The sequence below is a fragment of the Ascaphus truei genome, chromosome 3, assembly GCF_040206685.1.
Source record: "Ascaphus truei isolate aAscTru1 chromosome 3, aAscTru1.hap1, whole genome shotgun sequence".
Classification (NCBI taxonomy): Eukaryota; Metazoa; Chordata; class Amphibia; order Anura; family Ascaphidae; genus Ascaphus; species Ascaphus truei.
The window spans coordinates 327,999,335-328,019,783 of record NC_134485.1 but is presented as its reverse complement, the minus strand read 5'-3'; the positions used below and the strand labels follow the sequence as shown (position 1 = coordinate 328,019,783).

At 46.2% G+C, this 20,449-nt stretch overlaps 1 protein-coding gene across 4 annotated transcripts in view; it reads left to right on the top strand.

Moving 5' to 3' along the window:
- Window positions 1-20,449, top strand: part of GLS2 (glutaminase 2) — a 60,813-nt gene that overhangs the window by 30,884 nt on the left and 9,480 nt on the right. For all 4 annotated transcript variants that reach the window (XM_075591410.1, XM_075591409.1, XM_075591407.1 and 1 more), the window contains 6 exons: window positions 400-458; window positions 3,385-3,451; window positions 5,017-5,067; window positions 6,141-6,317; window positions 9,203-9,334; window positions 20,083-20,175. In XM_075591410.1, coding sequence (XP_075447525.1) covers window positions 400-458; window positions 3,385-3,451; window positions 5,017-5,067; window positions 6,141-6,317; window positions 9,203-9,334; window positions 20,083-20,175 — 579 coding nt within the window. The remainder of the gene's footprint in view (window positions 1-399; window positions 459-3,384; window positions 3,452-5,016; window positions 5,068-6,140; window positions 6,318-9,202; window positions 9,335-20,082; window positions 20,176-20,449) is intronic.

Below are 20,449 nucleotides of genomic sequence, written 5' to 3'. Positions count from 1 at the left end.
TTGTATATGTGCCACTTTGTGTCTGTCTTTGATGAATGGAATCATACCGTACTGTACAAGGACAACCTGTGCGAGTTAAGGCCCATTAGATAACAAGGAATGCAAACCTGTCCTTACTACACCACGAACTAGCTACTAGATTCTCCTACCACATAAACACCGGGGCTGTGGGGCTGCTGCCTGCTTTTCAGCAGTGTTGATATGTATTACCAATGTGTTATTCGGATCACTTTAAGAATGTAACCCCTTCCTTACATTGCAGCCCCTAAATACATGAGGGACTAGAATTGCACTGGTTGTCAGCTACTCCTTCACTTACATACGCTTTATACAGAGCTCATTTTGTTATCATATTACCCATCTGCCCCTCTCACTGTCTGATCTCTCTGCCCTATGCAGATGATGCAGTTCCTGAAAAAGATGTCTGGGAATCAATATGTTGGCTTCAGCAATGCAACGTAAGTTCTCAGCTGTCAGTCTGGGAGCCATGTGTCAAGCGTGCAGGGGTCGCATGTCCCATTGTAATTATCCTGCCAAACATGTTACTCATACTATGTGCTTCTTGCTTCTTTTTTTTCAGCCTTCTTCTCTCATCTCTTAATTTTACTCCTTTCATTACATATAGACCCAGAGAATTTGATGACAGATAAGAACCTCTTTGTTCCACCTAGTCTGCCCATTTTCCAATCTGTTGTAAAACTTCAGACATTATTGGATCCTTGGCATATTTAGGCTGTATTAACCTGCACCTCCTTTGTTGGGAAGCTATTCCATGAATCCACCACCCGTTCGGGGGAAGTAGTACTGAGCCGGCCTCCCTCCAGCGTCACTGCATGAACTCTTGTTTGAGTGCTTCCCCCTGTACTATGCTGAAACCCTTGATATATTCTGCACATTGAGGTCCTTTAGCCTGCCCTGATCAGTTTTGTGTTGTGTAGCACCCCTTCTTTGCACAAATGATTCTCCCTTGTTTCCCTCGGTGGCTGATAATGGTGCTGGGAAAGAATAGATGTAGCCTAAACCTTTTAAAAAGTTTGGTTTCCGGAAATCAGGATTCGGATTTCATTAAAAAGGACTTCTGCTTCTTTAATAGCATGACAGGTGAACACAGCCTAATGAACACAATATGGATGCTCCGCAAAGTCCACTAAAACCCACCTAGGAAACCTCAGAATGATATGAACTATAACACTGGAATGTGATGTGAGCCTCACATGGGGACAAAACATTGATCAAATGATTGAATCCCTATTGCATATTTTTTGCTGTCTTCTGCGGGACCACAGCGTGTTTGTGAAGTTCCCTGAATAAGGGCACCTTAAGTTATACTCTACTTGACAAAATGTCCAGAGGAGAGGGAATAATAATTAAATATAAGGCTTTATTCACACCTTGTCCTGTGTATTTAATACCACACCATACTGTTAATAATGGCAAGTTAATCACAAATAAATGTCATGAAGGCTTTGAAAATAAAACATTTGAGATAGCAATAAAGCACTAGAGGTTTTCAGGTCTTTTCATAAATCCGATGCCCATATCATATGACTATGAGAGGGTTAATGTATATCCTCCTTACTATCAGAGGTAGGAGAAGGAATCCAGCATTCAAAATTCACTTTTCTGATTTGCACTGCAACAACAAAAGGCCCATTAACTGTGTTATCATTAAAGGGACATGCTATTTAGCAGGTCTCATGAAAGATTCAGTCACCCCTAAGGCACGTTCTATAGTGCCGGGCGCGTGCTACGCTGTGCGCGCGCGCGCGGATTTTTAGTTGGCTGACGTCAGTCAGCCTTTCTACAGAAGGGCTGCGCGCGCGCGGCAGGGAGAGGGGAGCCGACAGACAGCGACGAAGATGAAGAAATTCATCTTTTCGCGCCGCTGCCTGCGCTCAAATATATGTACGTGTGTGTATGTGTGTATGTATGTATGTGTGTGTGTGTGTGTGTGTGTGTGTGTGTGTGTGTGTGTGTGTGTGTGTGTGTGTGTGTGTGTGTGTGTGAATGTATGCGTGTGTGTGTGTGTGTGTGTGTGTGTGTGTGTGTGTGTGTGTGTGTGTGTGTGTGTGTGTGTGTGTGTGTGTGTGTGTGCGCGTGTGCGTGTGTGTGTGTGTAAATAACTGCAGAAGGCAAAAAAATAAAATATTTATTAAAGTTTTTTTTCTTTAAAAAAATCTTATCTAGGACTTACTTTCACTCACACAACCCATGCACACACATATACTCACACATACATACACATACACACACATACACATACACACACATACACATATACCTTACCTGCAGCTCCCGGCACTATATACACGAAAAGCATACGGCACGTGCACGCGCGTTCGCATAGGAACGCGCGGCTGCACGGCCGCATGCTGTATAGAACAGCCCTAACGTTACAGTTTCACTTATTTGTATCCTATGAAAAATGTGTTTCCATTTACTGCCAAATTCATCAGCTCCTCATGTTTACTAGTTTGAGTAATGATGGCATCATAGTAACTTTAATAAAGAACAAAATAGAAACAACAATTTGCCTCTAGTTTTGAGGATTGACAAAGTCTTATGAGCAAAATTAAATTAATTACACATTCTAAAACGCTTCACAAGTAGCTGTTTACAGTAAAAATGTAAGTTTTAAAATACTTTTTTTAAAAGTGTCAATCAGCTCAATTTCTCCTATTAAACATACATCTGCCCTTAGTTCACTTATCATCCAAGAAGGGACTGCCCTTTTAAAGCTGCAGTTCAGTCTTTTTTTTTAATTTATTTTTTTACTTCAATAGTTTCATGTGGGCAATCTCTACTTACCTAAAGAACTGCATAGCTGCAGGTCAATTCGTTCTCCATGTATTAATCGGCGAAATTTGGTGACATCATTAGAGCTGGCATATGTTTTTCTTCTGCTTCTGTCACTCAGTGGAAGCTCATGAATATTCATGAGCACTCCTGCACTGACATGTGCTAGAGGGAGGGCAGGGCTGACAAAGGGGTGTGCCAGGGTTTGTGACAGGACATGAAGGGGCAGTGCCTTACCAAATGGTTGTTAAAATAGAATACAAGAAAATTGGTCTTTCAAAGTTGTTGTTTTTTAAAACAGAAAATGCTAAAAGTATTTTTTCTTACTACAGAACTGATTTATTAAAAAAAAAAACACACATGCAGGATATTGACTGAACTGCAGCTTTAAGGAACCTTTACCCCATAACTTGCCTTGCACTTTCCATCTAGGGTAATTTAACACATGCCTCCTCAATATGAGCCAAAAAGTCTGAGTTTTAAAATCAAAGTGAGAAATACAAAGACACTGAACTTGTTAAGACTGTCCTTACAGTTTCCCACATATCATTTAGTAGGGTGCTTAATACAACGCTTTGTCTTCCGCAGATTCCAGTCAGAGAAAGAGACAGGAGATCGGAACTATGCAATTGGATATTATTTGAAGGAGAAGAAGGTAACCCCCCGCCCCCCTTGTGTATTCCCATCTGAGAGCATCTTCCTCTTGTGACGCGGTCACTCAAAGGTGCCAGAAAACATACCTTTAGCAGTCTAACAGGCTTCCCTACACAACTCAAACAAGGCCAATAGCAAAGGTCTGGCTGCTTAGTTTCCTTTGGTAGGGGCCTCTGAATGGGGACGTGTTTGTCAATCACTTGTTTTCTTTACCCTTAAATCACCCTGTCCTTATCAGAGAACCAATAAAGATAACGGGAGGTGAGAGAGGGGACTGGCTGTACAGCACTTGCTGATCACACAGTGACATTACGCAATAGACAGACGACATCAAACTCATCCCAAATCTAACTTTAAAAAATATTTTTAAATACTTATAAGTGTCAGATTTGCATTTAAAAAAAAGTATCAATTACCCAGATGAGATCGCTTCAACATGTCTGTGGAATTGATTCACTTTGGTCCTAGGAGGGATTGCCACTTCAAAGAGTATTAATGTTACTGCACTTCACCTATGCGCTAGTAATGACCTCCCTCTCACCCAATTTCTCTATCTCGCAAATTAAATCAAATAAGCTTTATTGGCATGAGAAAAGAACATTTCAGTATTGCCAAAGCATGAATAACAGAGGGTAAGGTAAAATGATTACCCAGTACATGAATAACAGAGGGTAAGGTAAAATGATTACCCAGTACATGAATAACAGAGGGTAAGGTAAAATGATTACCCAGTACATGAATAACAGAGGGTAAGGTAAAATGATTACCCAGTACATGAATAACAGGGGGTAGGGTAAAATGATTACCCAGTACATGAATAACAGGGGGTAGGGTAAAATGATTACCCAGTACAGGCATACCCCGGTTTAAGGACACTCACTTTAAGTACACTCGCGAGTAAGTACATCTCGCTCAATAGGCAAACGGCAGCTCACGCATGCGCCTGTCAGCACGCCCTGAACAGCAATACCGGCTCCCTACCTGTACCGAAGCTGTGCGCAAGCGGGGAGACACTAGAGCCTGTTACAAATGCATTATTTACATCAGTTATGCACGTATATGACGATTGCAGTACAGTACATGCATCGATAAGTGGGGAAAAGGCAGTGCTTCACTTTAAGTACATTTTCGCTTTACATACATGCTCCGGTCCCATTGCGTACGTTAATGCGGGTTATGCCTGTACATGAATAACAGGGGGTAGGGTAAAATGGTTACCCAGTACATGAATAATAGGGGGTAGGGTAAAATGATTACCCAGTACATGAATAATAGGGGGTAGGGTAGGGTCTCTCTCTCTCTTTCTCTCTCTCTCTCTCTCTCTCTCTCTGTACCCCCTATATCTCTCTATTCCTTCGACCAGGTATATTTTCTTTCTCTTTTTACCTTTATCGTTCTGTCTGTTGTTATTCTTCTCTAATCTTTGTGCTCTCTTTCACAATGTCTCTCTCTCTCTCTTTCACAATGTCTCTCTCTTCTTGTCCCTCTCTTTTCTCTTTCTCTGTTTACTGTCTGTCACTCTTCCTTCCACACTTTCAATTCTTCCCTGTGTTTCTCTCCTCGCAGTGTTTTCCCTCTGGATCTGACATGACGGATGCTCTGGATTTCTACTTCCAGGTAAATTCTCCGTTACTTGATAATCAGAACCTCTGGCTGTGATGGAGTTAAATGGCGGCCACATAGGTTAGCAACTAAATCAGGGAAACGTCTGTGTGACCGGCAAAGCAGCAAGTTGCAGATTTCTCACCGTGGGTTTAAGCTGCGATGCCTTTGACTGTGAAGGGGTTAAACTGAAGTCTATGGCAGTGAAGAAGGCACATGTTGGGTCTCCAAGACTAAGCTGCGAGTCTTGGTGACAGAGTACTGGTTCACCAGCAGAGGTTTAAAATGCAAGTCTCTAGCAGTATACTGTATGCCAATGATAATGGACGAGTTAAGATGGAGATTTCTAATAGTGTATAGGGTTGAGTTTTAAAAAAAAAGTGTGTTTGTGCCGCGCACGCACATTTTAAGTGAAATTTTTTTGTCTTTGGTCACTGTATTGTCACAGAAATTGTATTTGTGAAGGCGACAGCCCTGGAAAAAAATCAAATTTTGCCGGCTAACAGTTTCCGCGACGCGACATCGCTCCGTCGCATTGTCGCCGTTGCGCTTACTATAAGCGCACGCGGCGGCGGCGGCAATGCATTTCTTTTCTGGCGACGTCACGTCGCTATAAGTGCGGCCTTAGAATGCACGTGCTAGGAACACACCCCCAGTTTTAGCTATTTGCACTTCTATATATATATACTAAATGTGAATTCCTCGTATGTATCTGTGTGTATCTGTGTGTGTGATGCCTCCGTCTCCCAAATATGGCGGGGTTGCTGCTACTCCTGCGCGTGCGTACAACCTCCGTGCTGCCGGCAGCGTTGAGGTATGCGCGGGCGCGCGCCCATCTGTAGCATGATGTCACTTCCGTGACGTTTTTTCGTTACCAGCCAAGAGATTTTTCCCATGAGAACCCTGTAGGTGCCAGCAAAGAGGTTTCACTTAAATAGGTTTGTGGTATTGAAGAGCTCTGTAGTTCTGTTTTTTTGACTGGCAATGAAGGGGGTCAGCTGTAGTTCTTGGGCATGAAACTGAGGATGAGATGAAGTCCGTGTATAGTAGAGAAGGTGTTAACCTAAACATCTGCACCCTCCCTGCAGCTCTGCTCCACTGAGGTTACCTGTGAGTCGGGCAGTGTGATCGCCGCCACGCTGGCCAATGGTGGGATCTGCCCCATCACAGGGGAGCAGGTCCTCAGCGCAGAGTCTGTGAGGAACACGTTGAGCCTGATGCACTCGTGTGGCATGTATGACTTCTCTGGACAGTTTGCCTTTCATGTAAGTCTACCTCCAACCACCCCTTACTGTGCCCATCCTTCAGTGTTTATATAGAGAGCTAGTACGGGGTTAACAATCAGTACCACACTGCTATTATATCTGTTTTATCTAAAGACTCCAAGAAAGTACAGGATCGTCCTCAACCATGGCAGCGTGTGTTCCACGTGTTAAAGGACTGAGCATGTATTGGGCATTGCAGCTCCTTTAGCACTACAGTGTTGAATCTGCTGTGTCTTTATGCTCGTGTGTATATATAGTTATTCATAAAGAAACGACCTCAAAGGCAGAATTGGAAAGACGCTGGGGCTTCCCTATGACTCTGCCCCTCCCTTTATCTGTCAGAACCCTATAACATGTCCTATTTTAAGCCTGTTGCAATACATCCCCTTGTAGTATATAACTTCATGATAAACACAAGGGCACGTTCTCTGCATTGCTAAACTTGCATTTCCAAACCTTTGTCCTATTGACCAACAGTATAATATTCCTCCAACACAGGGGTGACCAACACCAGTCATCAAGCGCCACCAACAGGTCAGGTTTGAAGGATAGCCCTGCTTCAGCACAGGTGGCTCAAGTAGTGGTTGAAATATACTTTCCTGGTAGTTTTTTTTTTTGGCGTTTGGAATAAAAGGGGTTCATCAGCTACAACCCTCAAACAGAAAATTCAAAATGATTTATATATTTTTTGAATGGTGCTAAAGTGCCTATTCCAGCTGGAAACTTATTAAAGATGGATGGAGGGACATATAGCAGCGATAGATATCCCCTGCTGGCTACTGTAAATAAGGTCACTGTGGAAATGAAGTTGGTACTCACTATATCAGAACAAATACTTTATTGTATGTGTAACGGGTATTCCTCCCCCCCCCCCCCCCCCCCACCCAACCGCATATAGTGTGTGTGTACGGGGAACCTAATGTTACCTGGTGTGGTGCGTTATACCTGTCAGGCTCACAGGAGGCCTGAGCCTACGCTAGTGAGAGCCTGGGGTGAATCTCTGGAACGTTCTCGTCGGTCAGCACCTCCACCTATATAGGATTGTATAGGAATGTGGAATGGGCCTAGCATAGGAACCCACCCAGAAACCACATACACCAAGGATATGGCTAAAAGGTTTACTGAACGAGCAAATAACACAATAACATCACATCACATCATATTGTATAGCAGCACAACACAGAGTATCATACTTTCACAGTGCAACATCATCAGTATGCACAACGATATATATGCCACCCTCTGCCACTAGCTGGCAGCTATAACCTTGCCCCTAACTGGGCTATAACCTCCTTACACAGTATCCCCGAGGTCCTTGTACCCAAAGTCCCAAGAGCCCCACAACCCCACCCACGTGTGGGACAGTGCTGCCCACTAAGATGAAGTGTATAGGTGGTGCACTTGGTGACTTGAATAATACCTGCCCTGTGCTCCTGCTACCGGGTGCGCAGGTGACCTTTGCTTGGAATCCCTTGCTCCAGGAAATGATCCAAGAGGCCTCCGCCTCAACGGTGGGTGGCTCCCGCATGGAGTGATCCACCTTTATAATGTCTCTTTTCTCTGCTAACGCAGAGGATGTATTACCTTCACAGCAATTGCCAGGATAGTCACGGTTCCTGGCTGGACCCTCACTTGTCTAGGTTCTACAGGACCCTGTCCCTAGTCTAAGGGGAGTCCCTGTAGTAACCACAAGCTGAGGTGAGTAGGGCCTAGCTGGGGGCTAAGGGGAGACTTCTGGCCTAGTGCAGGAGGCTACTTTCCTCCCTGCACAAACACACCCTCCCCTCTCTGTGTCCCAACTCCTAACTGACAATCCCTGTCTTCACACAACTTTGTTGCAAATTTGCAGCATGAGCATCTGTCAGCCTTATTGGCTGTGTGGCTGCCTGTGACCAGGGTGAAAGTGCAGTCCCCAGAGGCTGCTGGGAATTGTAGTCCTTGGTGGCTCTCTCTAACATTGGGGCCTCGTGCGTGCTGTGTAATGGCCGCCGCCGCTGCTAACTGCGCATGTGCAAACTGGGGGATGTCCCTGACTATGGAGCGCCTCTTCTCACTCCCTGTAATGGCTGCCGTATCGCATCTGGGGCTATACTGCGCGTGTACGAGCTTCCGCGTATGCGCAAACGCACACAAGATGGCGGCGCCCTGTAGCTGATGTCGCCGGGAGCCCCCGGTGACGCGATCACCCCTGCAACTGCCCTCACGCTGTCGCAGGTGAGAGCGAGAAAACCGAATGTCTGGGGAGCCACAGGGGACCTGGCTACATATGATTAACGTTTTGGTTCCAGCATAGACCTTTCTCAAGATAGATGGGTACAATGAAAAAGCCACCTGTATACCCACACTAACAAGACACAGAGACAGAAGTTTTTGTATAACAGTGAGTTTATCATTGCACCTGTCTATCTTGAGAAAAGTCCATGCTGGTAACAAAATATTAATTGTTCAATAAATGATTTCTTCTGATATAGTCCACGAGTGCCAATATAAATTCTACCGATCCTATCGATCTGGTAACCACTAACCACGGGGATTATTGGCAGGCTGAATAACAATATTTGTGAGTCTTCCAACCCTCCTATGATTTAATAAGTTCACTGACGCATACAATACAGCTCTATATTACACACATAATGACATTAGCCATTTAGCTAGTAAGTGCTTCATTAACTGGCCCATTTCACCTAGTATTGTTGTCAGCCTATTCCGAGAGGCTTAATGTTCTCAATGTGGGCTTTAGCAGAGTAGAGGTATAGAGGTGCACTAGACATCCCTATGATGCTGTTCCAGTTGCATCTGAGCATTGAAATAACATCTGCCCGGGAGGTTGTATTGGGGAAGTGTATGCTCTGGTTTTGCCCTCTCAGTGTTGTTATATTTATTAGGTGGGGTTGCCAGCTAAGTCTGGAGTGTCAGGAGCCATCCTACTGATAGTTCCCAACATCATGGGGGTTTTCTGCTGGTCCCCTCCCCTGGACAGAATTGGCAACAGTGTGCGGGGAATTCACTTCTGCCAGGTAAGACCTCAAACAGGTGTCAGCTGTCAGTGTCCATCGTGGATGCCTGTCCCCCACCCAGCTGTTACAGTCAGTGTGTCAATGTCCAATAATATAAATATAATAAAACATAGAACATAAATATTTCCAGTGATTTTTTAGGAGTCGACATTTTTGAATTGACTAAAAATAAGTATGAACCCTTAATCCATCCATTTATTTAAAAAAAAGAACAAAAACTTTCTTTAAATCAACATTTTATTGTAAATGATTTTTTTACAAATGATTCAAACCCGCTAAAATAAAATGTTCACATGTTTGCTTCTTGTGTCAAAATGAGTCAGTTTCTATTTTCTTCAGGTCCGTTTCATTTTAATGTTATTTGGTAATTATTGTTCTATATAATTACTTCTGTAAACCAATTATGCAACTATCATTAGCCAAACAAAACATCAAAAAGGGAAACAATCTGGGTGAACAACCTCCCTGCATTTAACAGTTTACACATTGTCTTATCACAGAAGAGCTCACTGTATGTAAAACACTCCAAAGGATTTGATTTGATAAGGAAGACTATAAACATTTAAACATTATTTTAAAATACTTATACATGGCTGATCTGTTAAAAAATATGTAAATCACATACATGTTATCTATTGAACATGCTAGTGCCATTAGGTCACTTTGGTCCTACGAGGGACTGACCCTTTAATTTGTGCTGCCTCTCATTCATTCCTCCATATGTGTTGTTATTTATGTCACTGATTTATGTTTTCACCAGGTACTGGATCTTATTCATCCATTGATTAATTAATGCATTCATTGTCACCCATCGCGTACGGTTCCTCATTCCTTTAAGGTGTAGAGAAAGTTTCCACTTATTTGTGAGCACCAACACGTGTATAACGTTTCAGGCTCATGTGGCCTTTCATCAGGTATGTGTAGCCAACCAAACAAACTAAAATGCCATTTAAATGTGACGTAAGTCACTCCCCACAGAAATTACATCATCCTAATGCAGATAAATTCTATGGAATCTTATAAGTTCCAAACATGATAACGAAGAACCATCACCCTATTGGATACTGACATCACCGTTTCACTTGGCTTTTGGAATGCGGAAGTGGAGCCCACACATTGGTTCTCACGTTCTCTCTCCAACACTCTCAGAAATCATTTGACCCCCAATTAAATCAATGCAGCAAATTAATCTATGAATGATAAATATAGCTAGCGTGTTCAAGTGAAATACTTTTAACCCTTACAAAATTCAACTTAATTTACTAACAATCTGGGGGGAAAAATTAAAGATGAAAAACAGTAGTCAGTTGCGGTTGCAGGTTGTGCATTGGGTACCATCTTGGAACGAGGAGGGGACAGAGCAAATGTGTTATTAAGGAAATAATGCAGCTGGATTTATGAATTAGATTGCATCTCCCCTGAGGGGGGGAATTAAGTTAATGACTTTAACGTTTTTTGTAACACAAACTGTTTTAATCACAAAGAGGTTTATCGGATATATTGTTTTCCTGTTGTTTTACAGGTTGGTAGTGAATTAAATTGTATTTTGTACTTTCATAGATTATTTTCCTGCATTGATTTACTTGGTGTTCGAATTATTTCTGCTGCATACAACTGATCAGGAGCAAGGTATCGTATATTACGAGCTTGGATATTCCTGAAAATGTTTATTTCATTATGTATTTTCTGGTTGGTGATAGTGACACATATGTTGTAGAGATACTGTTGTTTTTTGTGATACATTATACACATTAAGATATAGCATTTATCTGTTTATCAGTTAGGCTAAGATATACAGTATATGGAAATACACCTGAGACACTAATAATTGTATTGTGAATCTTTACTCTTGTCTTTGTTGGCTTTGTTAATATCAATATTGTGCTGTTACCCCTGTTTTCTAGTTCGGTATATATGTATGTCTATCATTATGTTTAGGATAAGTGTTGGAGAGAGAACGTGAGGACCAGATGTATGGGCTCTGCTTCCGCATTCCAAAAGATGAGCCAAGTGAAATGTGTGATGTCAGTATCCAATAGGGCGATGCTTTTTCGTTTTGATGTTTGAGACATAAGATTCCATAGAATTTACTTGCATTAGGATGATGTCAGTTCCGGACAGAGCCTACTTAAATGCCCTTTTTACTTTGTTTGTTTCTTTAGCAAGACCTACCTGGTAAAATGCCACATGGGCCTGAAACATTGTATATGTGTTGCTGCTCACAAGTGGAGATGGGCGAACCAGTCCAAATTTCCCAATAGATAGACCAAATCAGTCCCCCCCACCAAAATCCGTCCACGGATTGGGCACTAATTGGATAGAATCTGAATTAATTTTTAATAATCCTATCCGTGGATTCCACAATTCATGGACGGATTGTTAAAAATTCACATGGATTAATCCGTGGAGCCTCTTGTCAATTCGTCTACGTGTGGGCTGATTCTTAAATCTGACTGCAAGACTCGGGCCGCATCAGAATTTGTTTTTATAAACAGTCACTATTGTCACGGTAATTTTATGACAAGATACAATTTACACAAAAAATACCTGGGTTGAACTGAACACGGCTGAGATATGATAAAATATAATTTATTCCTTGAAAAAGGTGAACATACAAGTTATACAAATAACAAACAAAATATAGACACTTACTTAAGATGGAATGATGAAACAGTCAAATCTGAACTGGCAGTTCATACAGCAATCTTGAATATCACAGAAGACATAGAGCATAGGCTGAGCCTCATTTTTATACCATCTCAAACCCATCTCTTTAACCCTAGGCGCCGAGCTGGCTAGCAAAATCTCTTTGAAGTAGATTCTTCTTCCCCTGCAGGTGTGAACTAGGACACTTGCAAACCACTCAACTTCTTTGTTCCTGGACCTAGTGTAAATAATCAGGGCGGTTAACCTTTGATCAGAGGGCTTATGCTAAACCATCCGGCTGCCCTTCCTGACCTATTAGCATAGCAGATGGGGTCTGCATTTTCAGAGCAGATCCAAAATACCATATACAGTTTAATATCTTCACATATTAATAGGTTCCGTTCTGGTGGGCTCAGTGGGTCTAAAATTGCCAGTTATTAATGCCTACAGTGATTCTACATAGTAGCCAAATTTCAACTCTCTGTGACCTCCAGAACCGGAGATACATAAATGCACTTTAAAACATTTTAAAATACAGGATTCAACCCTTTAAAAATGAATCTCTGCTTTTCACTCTTTCCCCATTGAAAACAACGGGCTCCGCCGCCATGGGTTTCAATGGAGCAACTCCGCCATTGCAGTCAATGGGGTTCCCCGCCATAGACTTTCAATGGGGAAACCGCCGCCATTGAAGTCTATGGGAAAAACCACAAATCTTTACATTCGCCCACACTCCGTCTGGTTGATCGGAAAGGGCTGGGAATGGCCACGCATTAAAGCCGGATTGGCTACATGCCACCCAAATCCCATCCCTCTGGTCATTCCAGAACCGGAGATATGGACTTACATTTTTCATCATTTCACAACTTAGCCGTTTTTACGCCACGCGGCTTTTCCCCATTGGAATCAATGGCCAGCGCCGCCATAGACAATGCATGGGCGCACGCCGCCATTGGATTCAATGGGACCTCCGCTCCGCCATTAAAATCAATGGCGCGACCCTCCTTCTCCGCTCGACCCTTTACGGGGGTCTCTCATTCCTGGACCCGGTGTGGATCGTGTGTGGGGGTTCCTAGGGGCTAGGGGCAACCAGAATTTTATTCCCAGGTGCCCTAGAACCTAAGATTCCCACGCCAATTGTCATTGAACTTGACCGAAGTGATTAAACTCTTTTCAAAGACATTGTATCCGCTTTTGCGGTCTGCGGTTTGGATGGCTGCCAACCTTTTCCTCGAGACCGGCGTCGAGGAGTCTCCATTGAAGTCAATGGCCCCATTGACTTACAATGGGAAACCGCTGCTCCTCCTCTCGGACGCCACCTGCTGGTCGTCACTGGAAAACAGGTCCAAAACCGCTACTTCTGCCATTAGAATGCATGGAGTCTCAATTGCGACCTATGGAAGGCTGCAAAATGGAGCCTGAAAAGGCGGGAAAAGGGAACAAAGGGCTATAATCACTAAATTAGCATTAACCCCTTCCCTCCCGCATCAACCATAGTGTATGTGTTGGTGCAAACACTAGAATGAGACAATACATTTATACAGGGGAATAAACAGTTGGATGGCTGAAGCAAGGCAAAAACACATTACTGGACCCCAGTCCAGTTAACCCCTTGCTTCCCAGGTGAGAGTAGGGGGTGGCCAAATGGGGTGTAACACCTTTAATCCCGGCCCAAATCCCCTCTCCCTTGACACCTCCCCTGCTCAATGGGTGCCTTGTGACCCAGCTGTCTCCCCTGGCACTGGGACACCACTGGCATCCTTGAAGCACTCAATAAGTCCTGAGGGGTTGGCCTGGCAACATTGTCCTCCGGCATTGTCCAGTACATTGTCCTGGCCATAGTGGACAGTGAAGTCCAGATCCTGCTGAGCAGGGCTCCACCGTGGCCGCTGGGCATTCTCCATTGCTACCCTCTGCCCCCCACCCTGGTGAACCAAGTCCATCGTGAAGGGGCACCTCTGCAGACCAGGCTGCATACTGCCCAGAGACTGGCATGTCTCTGCACCAGCGAGAAACCAGCTATCAAGCACAGACCGTCGCTTTCCTGTCAACCAAGTCTGGGAAAGGGCTATGTCACTATCCTGTAGCTGCCCTGGGGACAGAACCCTCTGCTGTACCCACCTAGCCCTGGCTACTGCTCCTGGCTGCCTACCTACCCATGGTCCTACCTCTGGGAACCCTGGGGAATCTGTCAGGGGGGTCACTCCTGGTAAGTCAGCACAAGGGACCTCCTGCCTAACTGGCCCATCCGTAGCTTCTGCCAGCTGCCTGACACCCCACTGACCTCCTATCCCCCCTGTTCCACAGCGTCTCCCTGCCTAGGCTCCCCCAGGCCCAGCACCTCAGCCCCTGCTGATGACTCCTGCTGCTTACCTCCCTGCAGCCCACCTGCACTCCTCTCCCCCCTGGGCAATCCTAACCCAGACACTGGAACTACCTGAGTGCACTTACCTCCCTGACCTTGTCTCCCCCTTACCAGGGATGAGCTCAGGGGCACCCCTCCAGATGCAACCGCCTTAGCTCTTGGCTGGCAGGTATCCCTGGGGTGGCACAAGCTTGCCACTGCCCATGATACCCCCAGCCCATAGCCAGGCTGCAACAGGGGGTTGCTGATCTGAGAGACCCCCTGAGGCTCTGCCAGGGTAATGGGGAACTCTAGCTGCCATACCTGCTGCTTTCCCTCCCCGGCTACCACTAGCCCTTCTTCTCCTACTGAGACCTGGTGCTGGCTACCTACCTGCAGCCTTCCCTCACTCCGCTTCTCCCAAGCTAATCCTAACCTGGACCCTAAGGACACCTGAGTGAGGCCATCTCCCTGACACTGCCTCCCCATTACCGGAGAGGAGCCCAGGGGCACTAGTGCAGAAGCACCTGCCTTGGCTCCTGGCTGGTAGGTAATCTGGGGGTGGGCTAACTGTGCCACTGCCCCTGATACCTCCAGCCCATAGCCAGGCGACAACAGTGGGGCTCTAAACCGAGAGACCCCTTGATGCTCTGCCAGGGTAATGGGGAGATCTGGATGGCTCACTTGCTGCCTTCCCTCCCCGGTTCCCACTGGCCCAACCAACCCTCTACCAGGCAATCCTACCCTAGAGCTGGGTGGTAACGGGGCTAGCCCCTCACCCTGAAGCTGTGCCCTCATTATCGGAGGGGAGCTCAGGGTTGCTGGTGCAGATGCACCTACCTTAGCTCCTGGCCGGTAGGTAACCCTGGGGTGGTCTAACTTTGCCACAACCCCTGATACCTCCAGCCCATAGCAAGGCTGCAACAGTGGGGCTCTTAACTGAGAGACCCCTTGCTGCTCTGCCAGGGTAATGGGGAAGCCTAGCTGCCCTACAAGCTGCCCTTCCTTCCCTTCCCCTGGTACCCCTATCTCCTGCCACCCCCCGGTCACCCCTATAGTGAAACAACAGGGTACAGTCATAGGAAAAAATAAGTCAGGGTCAATCTGCGACTTGGTCTGGCTAACCTCGCTGGTCCCCGCAGAGACCGCCGCCTTCATTGGTCCCGATTGCAGGGGGACTGGAGTGGCCGCCGCCGGCATCATCTGGGCCGGGAAGCAACGGGCCGCTGCCGCAACAGCGCCCGGGTTTGGAACAGGTACAATGGTGCAGGACAAGGGTCCCAGGTCTTTGTGGAGTAACACGGCTCCATCCAAACCAGGTAAAATAACCCCCTCCCGCAAACCCTGTCCCTCCCCCACTCAGAAAGGGTTCCGGCACTTTCCCGGAATCGCGGCTCTTCCGCCGCCGTCGCCGCCATGGGCGAGCCCCGGGTAGCTGAGGCAACAGTACCCGGCTGTGGTACAGGGTCGCCAGCGTGGATTGTGGGGCTCCGGTCATCGCTGGGAATCGCCGACTCTGCCAAACAATGTGAAACACCCACCTCCCGCACACCCCAACCCTCCCCCCAAATAAAGTTGCCGCCGGCAGGATTCCGGAATGGCGGCTTCTTCTCCGCCGCCGCCGGTTCGCCGCCGGGGTCCGATGGATGGCTGCCGCTCTCCGCCGCTGTTGCCAATGCAGCCCGGCCAGGTTCTCCAGGGAACGTCCCGCGAAGGGTTGTCTCCCCGGCTGGGTGGGAGCCATCAGAGGATGCCGCTAACTGGGTCATCTTTTCCGCAGCTCGTGAGCGCTGGCCCTGAGGGGCTTTTTCGCCCGTCCGCGCACGGTCCGGACATTGGGCTTTGAAGTGGCCCCCTTTGTGGCAGCGGTAACACCGCCGCTTCTGCCAGAGCTTCTCCGCCGCCGGAGGACTACCCCCCGCAAGAGGCTGCTGAGTCCAAGGCGGAGTTGCTCGAGTGCCGGGCTCATTCCGGAGCATCTCCGCCGCAGGTGGACTACCCCCCGCAAGAGGCTGCTGAGTCCAGGGTGGAGTTGCTTGAGCGCCGGGCTCAGGGAGGGGGTAAGTGGGTCGGGACATCACCAGCTTCTGTAGCTCGTTCTGCTCCGCCTGGGACTACATCCCTCCCCACACAGACAACAGTGAAAGCTATTCCAGGGAAAATGGAGGGCCGCCGCAACGGCCGATACCTCTCCGGCTGTGGGACTCCCAAGGTCTCCGCTCCCTCCACAAGTCTCTGCCGTCCGGAGCTGGGTCCATTCCCTGCTCTCCGGGCGGTTTGGTGGTTACAGCGGCTGCAGCTGTGGATCTTTGCTCAGCCTGCCGGGTTTCGTGCTCACTGATCGCCGCCTCTCTCTCAGCCTTGCCGGCTGCTGGTCCCCGCGCCGACTTGAGGCACTCCCCCGGTCTCGGTGCCCGGCTCCAGTCACACGGATGGCTGGCACTTTGGTTCTGGAGGCAATGCTTCTCACAAGTAGGGGAACAGTCAGGAGGTGCCATATCTTGCGTTATATGTTGTACACTGTGTGTCCAATATCTTTAGCCTTAGGAACTCGCAATTCACCCGAGTTCCAACTGTATTACAGAGTCCCGCAGTAAACTGTAATACAGGTTCAGTTCAGTCCCCCCGCTGCCACCAGTTTATTATATGCTTGTCACGGTAACTTTATGACAAGATATAATTTACACCAAAAATACCTGGGTTGAACTGAACACGGCTGAGATATGATCAAATATAATTTATTCCTTGAAAAAGGTGAACACACAAGTTATACAAATAACAAACAAAATATAGACACTTACTTAAGATGGAATGATGAAACAGTCAAATCTGAACTGGCAGTTCATACAGCAATCTTGAATATCACAGAAGACATAGAGCATAGGCTGAGCCTCATTTTTATACCATCTCAAACCCATCTCTTTAACCCTAGGCGCCGAGCTGGCTAGCAAAATCTCTTTGAAGTAGATTCTACTTCCCCTGCAGGTGTGAACTAGGACACTTGCAAACCACTCAACTTCTTTGTTCCTGGCCCTAGTGTAAACAATCAGGGCGGTTAACCTTTGATCAGAGGGCTTATGCTAAACCATCCGGCTGCCCTTCCTGACCTATTAGCATAGCAGATGGGGTCTGCATTTTCAGAGCAGATCCAAAATACCATATACAGTTTAATATCTTCACATATTAATAGGTTCCGTTCTGGTAGGCTCAGTGGGTCGAAAATTGCCAGTTATTAATGCCTACAGTGGCTCTACATAGTGGCCAAATTTCAACTCTCTGCGACCTCCAGAACCGGAGATACATAAATGCACTTTAAAAAAAAATTAAAATACAGGATTCGTCCCTTTAAAAATGAATCTCTACTTTTCACTCTTTCCCCATTGAAAACAACGGGCTCCGCCGCCATGGGTTTCAATGGAGCAACTCCGCCGTTGCAGTCAATGGAGTTCCCCGCCATAGACTTTCAATGGGGAAACCGCCGCCATTGAAGTCTATGGGAAAAACCACAAATCTTTACATTCGCCCACACTCCGTCTGGTTGATCGGAGAGGGCTGGGAATGGCCACGCATTAAAGCTGGAACCTTGGCTACATGCCACCCAAATCCCATCCCTCTGGTCATTCCAAAACCGGAGATATGGACTTACATTTTTCATCATTTCACACTTAGTCGTTTTTACGCCACGCGGCTTTTCCCCATTGGAATCAATGGCCAGCGCCGCCATAGACAATGCATGGGCGCACGCCGCCATTGGATTCAATGGGACCTCCGCTACGCCATTAAAGTCAATGGTGCGACCCTCCTTCTCCGCTCGACCCTTTACGGGGGTCTCTCATTCCTGGACCCAGTGGGGGTTGTGTGTGGGAGTTCCTAGGGGCTAGGGGCAACCAGAATTTTATTCCCAGGTGCCCTAGAACCTAAGATTCCCACGCCAATTGTCATTGAACTTGACCGAAGTGATTAAATTCTTTTCAAAGACATTGTATCCGCTTTTTCGGTCTGCGGTTTGGATGGCTGCCAACCTTTTCCTCGAGGCCGGCGTCGAGGAATCTCCATTGAAGTCAAAGGCCCCATTGACTTACAATGGGAAACCACCGCTCCTCCTCTCGGACGCCACCTACTGGTCGTCGCTGGAAAACAGGTCCAAAACCGCTACTTCTGCCATCAGAATGCATGGAGTCTCAATGGCAACCTATGGAAGGCTGCAAAATGGAGCCTGAAAAGGCGGGAAAAGGGAACAAAGGGCTATAATCACTAAATTAGCATTAACCCCTTCCCTCCCACATCAACCCTAGTGTATGTGTTGGTGCAAACACTAGAATGAGACAATACATTTATACAGGGGAATAAACAGTTGGATGGCTGAAGCAAGGCAAAAACATATTACTGGACCCCAGTCCAGTTAACCCCTTGCTTCCCAGGTGAGAGTAGGGGGTGGCCAAATGGGCTGTAACCCCTTTAATCCCGGGCCAAATCCCCTCTCCCTTGACAACTATAACTTACATGTACACTGTTTTTCTTAAGTTTCCTTATAAAAAAAATAGGTAAACGTTGCTGGTATCTCTCTCCTTTCCCCCCTCTATCTACCTTTCTCCCCATCCCACCTCTATTTCCTTCTCTGCCGGCATCCCTTTTCTCTCTCTAACTTTCCCATCCCTTATCTCTCTCTCGTGAATTCTCTCTCTCCAATCCCCTCTTTCTCCCCAATCCCTTCTCCCTCTCTCTCTCCGCAACCCATTCTCCCTCTCTCTCCCCAATCCCTTCTCCCTCTCTCCCTATCCCTTTTCTCCCTCTTTCCCCCCTTGCGCACAGCTTCGGTACAGGTAGGGAGCCAGTATTGCTGTTCAGGACGTGCTGACAGGCGCATGCGTGAGCTGCCGTTTGCCTATTGGGCGATATGTCCTTACTTGCGAGTGTACTTAAAGTGAGTGTCCTTAAACCGGTGTATGCCTGTACACACTTATGTGTGTGTCTAATAACTGGCTGCATTATAACTAATTTTCCCGCAGAGCACTACAAAACCTCACTCTACATCCCAATTACGCTGTCACTGTCAGGATTGATTTAGGGGCCGACACCTCTGCTGGAGTACCTTGTCCCCCCCCCCCCTCCCCACCCCCTCTCTCAATAATATTTTTTGGCCTGCCCCTAGGTTGGCATACTTTCACACAACATTTAAATATACATTGCTTTATCGTGACACTGTCTAATAAAGGTTGTACAGGTTCTTAAAACTTTTTTTTATTAGGCTCTGATTAGCTTCAAAAAGTTAAATGACAGCTCTCTAAATAACCACATAGGCCTCTATTCAATATACTACAGTATGACATTCCTTCCTTCTGGAGGAAATTTTAGTTGAATTAAATTGAATAGAGCTGAGCTCTTCTACCGCATAGGATATTTACATTTAAAACAAAAAAATAAACATATATTCTACATATTGTGGTAACAAAGCCAACATCTCGGTCCCCTAGGGTAGACAAAGACCATAATCACAAATGAAGAAATGCCACATGGGCCGGGATCCGATCCAAAAATTCTACAGAAAAAAAAATCTCACTTGAAATTTCTACCAATTTGACAGCTTTCACCTAAAGGATATACAGTACTGCTGAAATGCCTTTTTGTTTACATTGAATATCTTACGAACAATATCATGTTTAGTTCTAATAGACGCTACAAGTGTCCATTTCCCCCAGAAATGAGTGGAAGACAGAGAGTATAGACAAGTAATATGCAGTCTTTTTGCACCCAACAGGAACTGGTGTCTCTCTTCAATTTCCATAATTATGACAACCTGAGGCACTGCATTCGTAAGCTGGACCCCCGGAAGGAGAGGGGGGAAACACGGGTAAAAAAAAACTATTCAATACAGTAAAATATGGGATCTTGTGCATACACTTATGGTGGAGAGTTAAGAGATCATGTTGTGGCTGCCAAAAACCTGGGTTGTCTTATTTCATGGTCTGAATTGAAGAACACCTGAGATAACTGGGCGTTCTGCAGCTTGTGAAACAAAATGCAAGTTAATTATAGGTCTTTTGATACCTATTCTTCTGAGACCACAGGAGCCTCTCTTTCACCTATATCATGCTGGCCCATCACAAACTTGAAACATCTCTCGA